The 15,396-nt window shown below is 32.0% G+C and overlaps 1 protein-coding gene across 4 annotated transcripts in view; it reads left to right on the forward strand.

Moving 5' to 3' along the window:
* The window catches only part of LOC142222266 (uncharacterized), a 129,192-nt gene that overhangs the window by 69,318 nt on the left and 44,478 nt on the right, over positions 1-15,396 (forward strand). For all 4 annotated transcript variants that reach the window (XM_075292299.1, XM_075292298.1, XM_075292301.1 and 1 more), the window contains exon 4: positions 4,860-5,178. In XM_075292299.1, coding sequence (XP_075148414.1) covers positions 4,860-5,178 — 319 coding nt within the window. The remainder of the gene's footprint in view (positions 1-4,859; positions 5,179-15,396) is intronic.

Genomic DNA, 15,396 nt, shown 5'->3' on the forward strand with positions numbered 1-15,396 from the left:
TTTGCATGAAATAACTCGAACATTAATTAATTTTTAAAGATATTGAATTAATAGAAAATTTTGTCAAAATTTTATTTCTATAGAACATTTTATTTCTATAGTAAATTTTGGTCTAAATTTTATTTCTATAGAAAATCTTGTCAAAATTTTATTTCTATAGAAAATTTTTTCAAAATTTTATTTCTATAGAACATTTTGTCAAAATTTTATTTCTATAGAACATTTTGTCAAAATGTTATTTCTATAGAAAATTTTGTCAAAATTTTATTTCTACAGAAAAAATTCTCAAAATTTTATTTATATAGAAAATTTTGTCCATTTTATTTCTATACAAAATTTTGTAAAAATTTTACTTCTATAGAAAATTTTGGCAAAATTTTATTTCTATAGAAAATTTTGTCAAAAATTTTATTTCTTTAGAATTTTTTTTCTTAAATTTTTTTCTATAGAAAATTTTGGCAAAATTTTATTTTTTTAAATATTTTTTCTATAGAAAATTTTGACAAAATTTTATTTCTATAGAAAATTTTGTCAAAATTTTATTTCTTTAGATTTCTTTTTTAATTTTATTTCTACAAAAAATTTTGTCAAAATTTTATTTCTATAGAAAATTTTATCACAATTGTATTTATATAGAAAATTTGGTCAAACTTTGTGTCTATAGAAACCTTGATCAAAATTATATTTCTATAGAAAATTTTGTCAAAATCTTATTTTTACAGAAAATTTTGTCAAAATTTTATTTCTACATAAAAAATTCTCAAAATTTTATTTATATAGAAAATTTGGAAAAATGTTACTTCTATAGAAAATTTTGTCAAAATTTTATTTCTATAGAAAATTTTATTTCTTTAGAAAATTTTTTCAAAATTTTTTTTTTGTAAGAAAATTTTGTCAAAATTGTATTTCTATTGAAATTTTTGTCAAAATTTTATTTCTATAGAAATTCAAAATTTTATTTCTATAGAAAATTTTATCAAAATTGTATTTATATAGAAAATTTGGTCAAACTTTGTGTCCTATAACGAAATTTTATTTCTACAGAAAAAATTCCCAAAATTTTATTTGTATAGAAAATTTTGTCAAAATTTTATTTCTATACAAAATTTTGTAAAAAATTTATTTCTATACAAAATTTCGGCAAAATTTTATTTTTATAGAAAAATTTGTCAAATTTTTTCTATAGAAAATTTTCTCAAAATTTTATTTCTATAGAAAATTTTCTCAAAATTTTATTTCTATAGAAAATTTGTCAAAATTTTATTTCTATTGAAATTTTGGTCAAAATTTTATTTCTATAGATTTTTTTTTTTCAAAATTTTATTTCTATAGAAAATTTGTCAAAATTTTATTTCTATTGAAATTTTTGTTTTTCTATTTTATATTTTTTGTTAAAGGTTAAATGTTTTTTTATAGAAAATTTTGTCAAAATTTTATTTCTATAGAAAATTTGTCAAAATTTTATTTCTATTGAAATTTTTGTCAAAATTTTATTTCTATAGAAAATTTTACCAAAATTTTATTTATATAGAAAATTTGGTCAAACTTTGTGTCTATAGAAACTTTGATCAAAATTATATTTCTATAGAAAATTTTGTCAAAATCTTATTTCTATAGAAAATTTTGTCAAAATTTTATTATTACAGAAAATTTTGTCAAAATTTTATTTCTACATAAAAAATTCTCAAAATTTTATTTATATAGAAAATTTTTCAACATTTTACTTCTATCGAAAATTTTGTAAAAATGTTACTTCTATAGATAATTTTGTCAAAATTTTATTTCTATAGAAAATTTTATCAAAATTTTATTTCTTTAGAAAATTTTTTCAAATTTTTTTTCTATAGAAAATTTTGTCAAAATGTTATTTCTATAGAAAATTTTGTCAAAATGTTATTTCTATAGAAAATTTTGTCAAAATTTTATTTCTATTGAAATTTTTTGTCAAAATTTTATTTCTATAGAAAATTTTATCAAAATTGTATTTACATAGAAAATTCGGTCAAACTTTGTGTCTATAGAAACCTAGAACAAAATTTTATTTCTACAGAAAAAATTCCCAAAATTTTATTTATATAGAAAATTTTGTCAAAATTTTATTTCTATACAAAATTTTGTAAAAAATTTATTTCTATACAAAATTTCGGCAAAATTTTATTTTTATAGAAAAATTTGTCAAATTTTTTTCTATAGAAAATTTTCTCAAAATTTTATTTCTATAGAAAATTTTCTCAAAATTTTATTTCTATAGAAAATTTGTCAAAATTTTATTTCTATTGAAATTTTGGTCAAAATTTTATTTCTATAGATTTTTTTTTTTCAAAATTTTATTTCTATAGAAAATTTGTCAAAATTTTATTGCTATTGAAAATTTTGTTTTTCTATTTTCTATTTTTTGTTAAAGGTTAAATGTTTTTTTTTTTATAGAAAATTTTGTCAAAATTTTATTTCTATAGAAAATTTGTCAAAATTTTATTTCTATTGAAATTTTTGTCAAAATTTTATTTCTATAGAAAATTTTATTTATATAGAAAATTTGGTCAAACTTTGTATCTATATAAACCTTGGTCAAAATTTTATATCTATAGAAAATTTTATAAAGATTTTATTTCTATAGAAAATTTTGTTAAAATTGTATTTCTATAGAAAATTTTGAGAAAATGCTATTTCTATAGAGAATTTGGATTTTGAGTGCTAAAATCATCTTAACCAAAATTGGGTTGAGATCCTTGAAGTCTCAAAGTCGTCGAAATATTTTTCTAACTCCAATGGGATTTTCGGTACCATGCACTCTCTCTCTCTCTTTTAAAATAATTTCGTATTTTGCAACCTTTGACTCCACTATAGAGGACATTTATTTATAGAGACATACACTGTCCATAGTGTATACCCAAATTTCAACTTTTTACGTCCTTTTGTAGGCTACAGAAAAACTCAAATCTTCAAAAAATATTTTTAGAAATATGTTACTTTAATTTCTCAAGGGCAATGTTAGAAATGACAAAAAGTATGGATTTCACTTTTTCCATAGCAAAAAATTTACATTAAATTGACGAAACATAGGCAATATAGAACTGGTAAATCAATATTAGAAATTTAGTGTATATTTCTAATATTGATTTACCTACACCAATAAAAATATTAAATAAAGCGTTCAAGGATAATTTACAATCGATTCTCGAAGACATATACTCTCAGGTAGACATCGGTAGTGAAAGGGTTTAAATAAAGCTCTCATACATAAGGACATCCGATATTAAACACCCGATCTCGAGAAGATTTTACTCCGTCTTGATATTTTGCTCAGAGAGTAGAACTGATATTCTAGCGGAGTGGATGCATTTTTATCGAAATTGGTTCAGATTTACATATGGGCCTATATTGATGCACTGAGACGACCGCAGAGGACCGTTTTTTTTTAATAAAATATAGCACAGAAAGTACAATTCCATACTGAAGTCTTCTGATGTCGAGTCAGAGGCAGAAATACCCAGCAAAGTAATTCGGAAGTACTTCTAAAGGCACAACTTTAAAAGCACTTCCAAAAATGTTCTTCCAAAGATGTTTTTTATTTTATCTACTCAGGAAGTTCTTTTAATTAATTTTAATTAATTTTTTTAACTCTCTTTTTTCATATTTTTAAAGGGCAATTTTAACTTTTTTTGTTGCAAATATGTTAAAAACAGAATTAATAAATGGTACAATTTATTTAAATTTTGTCGAAAAAAATTCTAAATTCATTCTTGAAAAATTACGAAATTTTGAAAATATTTGAGGTCAAGGGTTTCAGACAAGTGTCAGAATGCATTAAAAATCATAAAAAAATTATGAAAATTGATAATTTGTCAAAATATCACAATCTTTTTTCATTCCCACCCAAAACACTGAATTCGGGTCACACCTAAAGAAGTGATGCATATTCAGTGCAACGGCTGTTGAAATGGTGGGCATCCATCTTATGATAAGCTCATGTTAAATTCATCGCATCTGCGCCAATTTTGCACCACTTCCGGATGCAAAAAGAACATTTTCACTACTTTTTTGGCAACGTTTTTTTTCTGGTTAGCTATTAGCATACAATTTTGAATTTGCACGACTGTGGTCACCTACAAAGTTATGAAGAGTATAATAAAGTTAGTCTGGGCCATCTTTAGACTTTCCTTACTGGTTTTGCTATAAAAATAAGCTAAATTTAGCATAAGTTTGTAATTTTTCTGTGCAAATACTAGCCTTGTACTATTCACTCTATTGGAATAATGTCTTGCGTGCCATACCTACTGTGTATCAGTGATGTAATAAAGAAAGGCTTTATTAAAAGATTTTTTAATTAACTTCATGTAAATGTTATCTTAGAAGATCGTGTCATATCTCACAATATGGGTATCATGTTCTTTATGCATGTGGTCTCCAATAATGTTGGGCATTTTTAAAGGGTTTGCATGGTCATAGACAGGCCAAAACTTGTTCTCCCTCTTTATTCAGCCAATTATAGACAAGCAGACAAGATGGAACTACCACCTAACTAACTCTAATTTATGAAGTTATCCTCAAATATTGATCGTGATGGCCATTAGGCAAACATGTGTTCCGGAGAGTTAATTTACATGGCACAAGCAGACAAGTTAATTTCAATATTCAATCTTCTATATCATTGAGGATACCACAAGCTATCAAATTCTAAGAGTTATGATTATTAAAAATTAGAATTCATGATCCTGATGGATTTTTCTTTTTGTAAAATTTAACGGAAACAATATTTTTTGTCTTAGTTAGGCTTTTGACTTTACTTTTAATAGGAAAAATGAAAATTGTATTTGTTTCTGTCTAACCTCTTTGTTTTCTTCACAATTTCTTTACAGCAAATTGGGTTTCACCAAAGTCAAAGCACCCAATAGTCATAACAGGAAACGTTTGGCCGTTGAGTCACGACGTCATGCCTCACCCGATGACTCACATATGTTCATTATAAAATTACCGCCAAATATGTACTATTACACCAATCCCAAGGCATCGTCTGGCAGTGGATCTCCCAATGCCATCTCCTCCTTAGGGCCCTTGTCATCATCCTCGTCGATGGACTTAAAGAGTAACTCGCTGAAGTTGCCAGAAGAACAGTCAACACAACTTCAGTATTCGCCCAAGGAAGATGATTCAACAAAGGATGCTAACGGAAAAAAGGTAAACAAGTTTTCCTTACTATTCCATTCTATAATTATATTTTCCTAAGAAGTTTATTTTGATCTTCCAAAAGTAATTGCATAGAACAGTAATCAGACCCCGAAAGTAGTTGAAGATATTTTCCAAATGCCTTAGCGTTTAAATTAACCCTTTTGATGCATCTTCAACTCAATGGACATGTCCTTCAAATATGAATGCCAGTTTTGCTTGCATAGAAAAATGCTGTTAGCACAAAGATTTCTTGTTCATACGATGCCATTTTCGCCTAGCATAGAAGACACATTTCTTTGATATAAGATTTTGTTCCTTGTCCAAAAGTCGACAACCACTTAAATGAAGTCGTTTTGTTCTTATAATTAGATAATAGAACTTAAAAATGAGTATCCTTACATAAAGGAAATTTTCGTTGAACTAAGGTCAGGTCAACTTGACCTAAAAATCATTCATAACTTCGTTATTTTTTGTAGCTTGACTGTAAAAATCTAAACGGTATTTAAAAATAGGAGATGTTCTTCAAGACTTGTTGTGGTTTTATACCAACAAAATTGCCGGTTGAAGAACACACAAAAAAATTTCACGAAAAATTTTCCAATTAAAATTTTAATTGAGTTTTAAAAAATATTCTATTAAAAAATTAATTGATTCAACAATTTTGTTTAATTGAAACAAAAATCAATCACAAAAATAATAGTATCAATTAATTTTTTAATTGGATCAATTAACTTTTTAATTTCCTTCAATTAATTTTTTAATTGATACTATCATTTCTGTGATTGAAGACATTTCAATTAAAAATTAATTGTATCAATTAATTTCGTGATTGAATTAGAAAATTTTGTTGTTGTGTGAAATTAACACCCCCAGTCGGGATCTAGAGACTCTATTGATTTGGTCAGATATTCAAGCTCCTTGTAAAAAGGTTTTAATCGATTGAGTTAAATTGTAGAGTGTCTTTAGCTCGCTCGCGAGCTATCACACTCCGCGTTCACGATCAACTGGTTCTGAATACTTTGCGTAGTTTATCATTTCTAGCACTACCACATCGCCAATGGAAACTAATATTCTGCCATTCCTTCTGATGGGTTCCGTGAGGTCTGCCATAATGGCATCTTGAAGTGTTCTAACCATGCGTTCCGCTTGTGTTCGTTTACTTTCTTATTCAGGAGTCATGTAGCTGGGACCAGCTAGATGTGTCTAACAAATACTTTCACGCTGGTTTGCGAGTCTTGCAGCTTCTGCCGAAATTTGGGATTTCACATGAGAAATTCAACAAGTAAAACGGCGTTTGGTACAGTCTCCGAAAACATCTTAGTTGACATTTTTCTGATGGATGCCCAGCCTTCTAGTGTTACGAAACCAACAGGTCGTTCGAGGAAGTGACATGAACGCAAAGTCTTGACGTGTTACCAGGTTACTTCATTCAATAGACGAGAATGCGAATGAAATATCTGGCAGGATATGGTCTCTATTTTTTATTGCTACTGTAATACGATTGTGTTGTCTCTGAATCTCTGAAATACTTGTGTCTGTGACAATAAACCGCCGAAGAAACAGCCGAAGGAATCCATCCTGGAAAGCTTTATTCAGAAGTGAAAGTATGGAGGTGGCATATATGTGGGATACATCAGACGGGGTAGCTATAAATTTCCCATAAATGTTGCTATGGATCTGGATCCGAATCTCAGGAGAATATGATCATTCATTGCTTCCTCTACAGTATTGTCATGAATCAAACTTAAACCTGTCTGATATGCTAGGTTAGGTATAGTGGCAGCTCGATATTTTAGACTCAGACTATTCAGACCATTGTGATACTACAGTGGTGAACTTCTCTCTTATCCTTGAGTGATGATGTTAAGCTCAATGGTAAGAAAGCTCCTTTTTATAGCCAAATCCGAACGACCTTCCATATTTCAGTGAAACCACTTATAGAATCTTTGAAACGTTGAGACATGTCACCAGCATAACTGAGGTAAGATAATCCACCGCTGAAAAACTTTTTGGTGTTCGGTCGAAGCAGGAATCGAACCCAAGACCTTGTGTATGCAAGGAGGCCATGCTAACCATTGCACCACGGTGGCGAAACTCGAAATCAACTCAGAATCAAATTATGGATGGATATGGATATTCTCCACATTAGGTTGTAGTAGGTATAGTTGTAGGCCATTATTTCGGGCTCACTTAGATTATTCAGTCTACGGTACTGAACTTCTCCCTTATCACTTTGTGCCGTTCAATTCCATGTTTAGCTCAATGGCAAGTGATTTCTTTTTTATAACCGAGTCCTAACGGCGTTTCACATTGAGGTGAAATCAATTAGAGGTTCTCTGAAATGTTACATTACTGAGAGGGGCTAATCCTTGGCTGAATAACTTTTTGGTGTTTGGTTGAACCTGGGATTCATGACCCTTTGTATGCAAGGCGGGCATTCTGACCATTGCACCACGGTTAGGTTAGGTGGCAGCCCGATGTATCAGACTCACTTAAACTATTCAATCCATTGTGATACAACATTGGTGAACTTCTCTCTTATCACTAAGTGCTGGCCGATTCCATGTTAAGCTCAATTACAAGGGACCTCCTTTTTATAGCCGAGTCCGAACTGCATTCTACATTGCAGTGAAACCACTTAGAGAAGCTTTGAAACCCTCAGAAATGCCACCAGCATTACTGAGGTGGGATAATCCACCGCTGAAAAACTTTTTGATGTTCGGTCGAAGTAGGAATCGAACCCACGACTTTGTGTATGCAAGGCGGGGAGGCTGACTATTGCACCATGGTGGTTGGCAGTCCCCACCAGTGTTGCCAGTATTGGGGATTTTACCCAAATCGGGGATATTTTTTCATAGATGGGGACAAAAGTTTTGTGTTGGGAATTTGGGGATTTGATGGGGAATTCCCAAAAATGTTGGGAATTTTCGAAATTTGCTCACTATAATAAATTAGATCAAGAAATATGGTTTATATGAAATTCTTTACTTCTGCATGCTTAAACAAGTACAGAGAATCGCCAAAATATTAAAAAAAAACTTTCTCCTCTTTATTCCACGGCATTTAGTTAGGGGAGCCCAAGAGCTACTTTACAATTTTTTACTATTGAGAAACTATTTCGTAAGGACTCATCTGCGTACGTCGCTGATTTTGGAAATATATGCCGTACATATAGAATAGAGTTCATATCGGGACAACAACGCCTTTTGACCGATCACCCAATTTTACCCCTTTACTATTTAGAACTAAAATTTGATTCATAAATAGACATGTTGACCGACATCCCATTTTTATTTCTCGAGCATTTAGAAGATGATTTGCATAAGAAAAAATTCGATGACTCTTTATAAGAATAATTAACTCTGATGAGGGCTTGTATCGCATGATATTTTGAGCATTCGCCTCGTGGTTTTGCGTTGTTATAAAAAATTGAACATTTTTCCAACTTGTATTTTTTTACGCATTTCCTTTACTTTGTTTTCAAAAAACTTGCAAAAAGTTTATAGGGGATTTTTATGGGGAATTTTAAATTCAGTTGGGGATTTTTGGGGATGAAAGCGTTCCATTTTGGGGACAACGGTCCGGAAAATACTGGCAACACTGGGACCCACATTACATTGATGCAAGGAGGTACGGGACAAGTATATCGCTTCTCCTGTGACAGGCCAGACCATTTACGGGTTTGTAAAACCCTCAGTACGGACTCTCAGCAACCCGCGCATATACTGAAGCGGAGATGTATAAAGTATTTCAGTTTACTGAGGCGGAGATATATAAAGAATTGCAGATCATATAAAACATACGTCCAGCATTTAAAGGACATAAAGTCATCAAAAATAGACTCGGCAAGTCTATGGAGTGACATCACTCCCCGTCCTGTAAAAGTGGACTTCTCCTCGACAATAGCGTTCTTCTTTACGCATAGTCTGTTGCAAATACATTTATAATCGAGCTGGTACTACGATCCTCGGAGTGAGGCACTGTGAGACATTATTCTACAGGACAAATTGGATAGATCCCCGTTATGAATCCCATCCTATACAACAAAATTTACGAAGCTTAAGACGTATAGCAATACTGGCGCATCAGTATGTAACGAGATGATCCGTTTCCGAGTAACCGCTCCAACGATAGAATTTAATTTACAGATTATCTTGTAATATGAGGTTTTGCTGGAAGTACTAGCACATATTTTACCGTAAATTTGTCGTGTGCAAAGAAATGAATCGTCACACTTTTTAAATATTTTTTGGAAATTTTCAATTCTTATTCCCCATATTCGGAATCGCAAATCGTAAAATTTTCGGTAGGCTATATTTTCTTAATCTAAAAACTTTAAGCTTGGCTATATAATTCTCGAGTATCTCTTTTATTCGCTGTAAGAGATGTAAATTCTTGCGAATTTTATAACCAGTACAATTCTAAAAATTTATAAGTTATATTATGGCCAAAGGAAAATTTTGCGATTTGCGATTCCGAATTTCGGAACATGGGGGATTGAAATTTTTAAGTATAACCTAAAATAACTTCTTTCAAAAGCCTATCCTTAGAAGAACATATTTGGATGTACATTACAAGTAATGTCTTATACGCCGTCCAGACTATAAGTTTTTCCAGACGGAATATCTGTGTTTGTAAAGAATCTTACAGTGTGGCCAAACGCTAAAAATTGTCGGACGTGTTATCGATTCCATAAACAAGCAGCAATATCGATTATGTCTTCGAGCATAACTTATTGTGTAGGCAATATTTTCGAAATGTGCGACATGAATACTGTCGTCCGGATAAACATATAATATGGACGGCGCATTAAAAAGAACTTCAAATTTTTGTTGTTGTTGGGTGGTAGTTGTCTGGACCAGTTGCCTACGAACTTGGTGTCTAAAGAACCAGGATGCAATTATAATCTAATCTATGTTAGGTTATTCTTCAAAATGATGTATTTCATGATCATGCTATAAACTTGTTAGTGCATTCATTATTCACCTGCAGGATGGTCATAATGGAAACAGACACAATATCTAAGAAAGAAACTATCAGTGGCTATATATTCATGTTAATCTTCTAATACATTTTCTGGATGTTTCGTTTGCAACCTGGTTCAAACAAGTATACACGGTCGTAAGTTCGGCCAAGCCGAAGCTTATGTACCCTCCACCATGGATTGCTTAGAAACTTCTTCTAAACACTGCTATCCACAATCGAATTACTTGGGTTGCGATAACGCTTGCCGATGGCAAGGTAACTTAAACTTAAAACTTCCTAACATTAAATTAACAAAATTGTCTATAAATTAAAATTTTAACAAAATTTTCCATAGAAATAAAATTTTGACAAAATTTTCTATAGAAATAAAATTTTATTTTTGGTTTTAGTCCAGCTCAAGGTCATTAATTAAAAAAAAAATGTTCTATAGAAATAAAATTTTGACAAAATTTTCTATAGAAATAAAATTTTGACAAAATTTTTATAGAAATGAAATTAAAAAAAAATTCTGTAGAAATAAAATTTTTAACAAAATTTTCTATAGAAATAAAATTTTGACAAAATTTTCAATAGAAATAAAATTTTGGTAGATTATTTTTGGCTCGAGTGGCAACCATGATTATGAACCCGTATGGACCAATTTTTGTGTGATTGGGGATTGAGTATATATAACTATAGACCGATATGGACCAATTTTGGTATGGTTGTTAGCGGCCATATAATAACACCACGTTCCAAATTTGAACCAGATCGGATGAATTTTGCTTCTCTAAGAGGCTCCGGAGGTCAAATCTGGAGAACGGTTTATATGGGGGATATATATAATTATGGACCGATGTGGACCAATTTTTGCATGGATGTTAGAGACCATAAACTAACACCATGTTCCAAATGCCAACTGGATCGGATGAAATTTGCTTCTCTTAGTGGCTCCGCAAGCCAAATCTGGGGATCGGTTTATATTTGGGGCTACATATAATTATGGACCGATGTGGACCAATTTTTGCATGGATGTTAGAGACCATAAACTAACACCATGTTCCAAATGTCAACTGGATCGGATGAAATTTGCTTCTGTTAGTGGCTCCGCAAGCCAAATCTGGGGATCGGTTTATATTTGGGGCTATATATAATTATGAACCGATGTGGTTGTTAGAGACCATAGGTTAGGTTAGGTTAGGTAAGGTGGCAGCCCGATGTATCAGGCTCACTTAGACTATTCAGTCCATTGTGATACCACATTGGTGAACTTCTCTCTTATCACTGAGTGCTGCCCGATTCCATGTTAAGCTCAATGACAAGGGACCTCCTTTTTATAGCCGAGTCCGAACGGCGTTCCACATTGCAGTGAAACCCTTTAGAGAAGCTTTGAAAATCCTCAGAAATGTCACCAGCATGACTGAGGTGGGATAATCCACCGCTGAAAAACTTTTTGGTGTTCGGTCGAAGCAGGAATCGAACCCACGTCCTTGTGTATACAAGGCGGGCATGCTAACGATTGCACCACAGTGGCTCCCTAGAGACCATGTACCAACATTATTTACCAAATTTCAGCCGGATCGGATGAAATTTGTTTCTCCTTGAGCCTCCGCAAGCCAAATCTGGGGATCGGTTTATATGGGGTTTATATATAATTATGGACCGATATGGACCAATTTTAGCATGGTTGTTAGAGAAATTTCAGCCGGATCGGATGAAATTTGCTTCTCTTTGAGGCTCCGCAAGCCAAATCTGGAGATCGGTTTATATGGGGGCTATATATAATTATGGCCCGATGTGGAACAATTTTTGCATGGTTGTTAGAGACCATATACCAAAACCATGTACCAAATTTCAGTCGGATCGGATAAAATTTGTTTCTCTTTGAGGCTCCGCAAGCCAAATCTGGGGATCGGTTTATATGGGGGCTATATATAATTATGGACCGATGTGGACCAATTTTTGCATGGTTGTTAGAGACTATATACCAACACCATGTACCAAATTTCAGCCCGAGCGGATGAAATATGCTTCTCTTAGAGGCTCCGCAAGCTAAATCTGAGGGTCCGTTTATATGGGGGCTATATGTAAAAGTGAACCGATATGGACCATTTGCAATACCATCCGATCTACATCAATAACAACTCTTGTGCCAAGTTTCAAGTCGATAGCTTGTTTCGTTCGGAAGTTAGCGTGATTTCAACAGACGGATGGACGGACAAGCTTAGATCGACTCAGAATTTCACCACGACCCAGAACATATATATACTTTATGGGGTCTTAGAGTAATATGTCGATGTGTTACAAACGGAATGACAAAGTTAATATACCCCCCATCCTATGGTGGAGGGTATAAAAAAGATAATACATTCCATCTTCTTTGCGTACATGTTATGTATTTGCTTTTCAAATTCAACTGATGTTTGTTTTTCATTAGCTTGCAATGGGTTAATGTATTTGCCACTGACAAATACCTTTTCCCTCCCAAAAGAACAAAAAATCCCAAGACGCATTTCATTTCGCGCTGAAGTGGTCTGTTTTGTCCGTCTTCATTGTGGCTGCGCATCAAGTTCACAGATAAACATCAAGACCAGTTCAATGCCAGAAACAACACTAGGGAGACGAGTCGACTACGAAATCACCAAACTATCCAAAGAAAAGAATCTCTCAAATCGTACAACTCGAACAAATTGCAAACACACGTTTTGGCTATTCTTTGCAAAAATTGCCTTGGTAATATTTCAATGGAACATTATCCACATTTCAGTTCCCCCTCTACATAGCATGGACAAATAACCTCATCACTTGGGTGATCTATAGAAGATATAGAAGATGGTGTTGGTAATATCATCCTGGTTAGTTTCATTTTGATTTCAAAGATCTGTTTCGAGTGTTTATTTGTTGTTAAACACGTGAGAATTGTATGACTTGGAACTGGTTTGTGGATGCAATATTTGCAGGAGGCGGAGTAGGGGTATTGAACTGTATATCAGATCTTCTTCGAAGACTGACTGACACATATAATCTTTGTTTTCGCCCTCTTTGCTATATTTCCACCTTTTCTGCATTCAATTGAATCCATCCAGCCCCATTCGTTTAAGGAAAACTGAGAACTCTAAATGGCATTACCATTTCCCCACCAATGAAGGAGTTAATGATGGCAATCTCTCTGGCGAAATGTTACACGCTTGTATGTTTACCATAGATATGACAGTGAGAATGACACAACCGTTTGGAATATTTGCAATGATTGGACACCATTTATAAAAATTATAGGCTTTTCAAATGGTTACAAGATTTTCTTTGCATATTTGATGCTCAGCTAAAATTGCAATTGGTGTTAAATAGATGGAGCAGAATGAAATGGTACACAGAAATATGGAAAATGTTAGACATTCCTACAAATGATCATTGGTCTAAGTATATATGCCAAGGAGATGTTGGCAATTATAACAAGTAATTGAAATAGTCGCAATTACATACCACAAGTTATTATGGAAATTATGAAATATGAACTGGAATAGCTTAGACGATGCACATTGGGATTGGAAGAGTAATGAATGAGATATTCTAAAATGTTGAGAAGATGAGAAAACTTTTTCAACCTGGAACGCTTTATTTACTTCCAGTTTACATTTTTGTCTAGCAGTCTAACTTTGTGGTTAACAACCCAGCAAAAAAAAAGAGTCGCCCAAAAAGTGGTGAAAATATTCTTTTTGTATCCGGAAGTGGTGCAAAATTGGCGCAGAAGCTATGAATTTAACATGGGCTTGTCATACGGCGGATGTCCACAATTTCAACAGTCATTGCACTAAATTCGCATCACTTCTTAAGGTGTTGTGCGAATTCAGTGTTTTCGATGTTAATTAAGAAGTTTTGCGATATTGTGACAAATAAATTAATTTTAATTTTTTACGATTTTTAATGCATTCTAACGTTTGTCTGGAAAGTGTGACATCAAGTATTTTCAAAAACTCGCAAGTTTTCTAGAACGGATTCAACATTTTTTTACGGCAAAATTTAAATAATTTGTATCATTTTATTAATTCTTGGTCTGTTTTTAACCAATTTAAAATAAAAAAATTTTAAATTTCCCATTAAAAACATGAAAAAAGCTAGTTATAAAAAATTGACTCAAATGAACTTCCTGTGCAGTCAAAATAAAGAACTTCTTTGGGAGAACATTTTTGGAAGTGCTTTTATAGTTGTGCCTTTAGAAGAACTTCCAAATTTTTTTGCTGGGAAATATATGCATAGAAGATTTTTAGAGAGGGAGCGAGATATAGAAAGGCAAAAGGCGGCAATGTGGGGTCTTACCAAAACATGGACCGATTCACACCGTGCCTAAAATACGCCACACGTACCTAAAATACGTCAAGATTTTGAATTTCAGGCAAATCGGATAAAAATTGGGATGTCTCGACACTCAAGAAGTCAAATCGGGGTCTATATGGGGGCTATACCAAAGCATGGACCGATACAAACCATCTTCGTTACACTTGTTTATGGACTTAAATAAAAGTTTTAAATTTCAGGCAAATTTGATGAAAATTTTAGTGTCTAGACGCTTAAGAAGTCAAACCGAGAGAACATTTTTCCAATTAAAATTTTAATTGAGTTTTAACAAAGTATTCAATTAAAAATGTAATTGATTCAACAATTTTTTTAATTGAAACAAAAATCAATTACAAAATTAATAGTGTCAATTAATATTTTAATTGGATCAATTAATATTTTAATTGACTTTCATTAAATTTTTGAATTGATACTATCATTTCTGTGATTAAAAACATTTCAATTAAAAACTTAACTGGATCAATTAATTTCGTAATTGAATCAAAAAAAAAATCGATACACTTGCTTAAGGAGCTAAACTACCTTTATATTTCCAACTTTGGGCAAACCGTATAAAACTTGGGATGTTTAGACGTTCAAGAAATCGAATCGGGAGATCGGTCTATACGAGGGCGATACCAATACATGGACCGATTTATGTTACACCATCTTCGGCACTCTTGTATATGGACCTAAACTACGTCTAAATTTCAAATTCCAGGCAAAGTGGATAAAAATTGTGATTGTCTAGACTCTCAAGAAATCAAATCGAGAGATCGGTCTAATACAAAGAAAAAAATTCACGAACATTTTTCCAATTAAAGTCTTAGTTGAGTTTTAAAAAATATTCAATTAAAAATTTAATTCAACAAATTTTTTAATTGAAACAAAAATCAATCATAAAAATTAATAGAATCAATAATATTT

Source organism: Haematobia irritans, chromosome 1, assembly GCF_050003625.1.
Source record: "Haematobia irritans isolate KBUSLIRL chromosome 1, ASM5000362v1, whole genome shotgun sequence".
NCBI classification, from domain to species: domain Eukaryota; kingdom Metazoa; phylum Arthropoda; class Insecta; order Diptera; family Muscidae; genus Haematobia; species Haematobia irritans.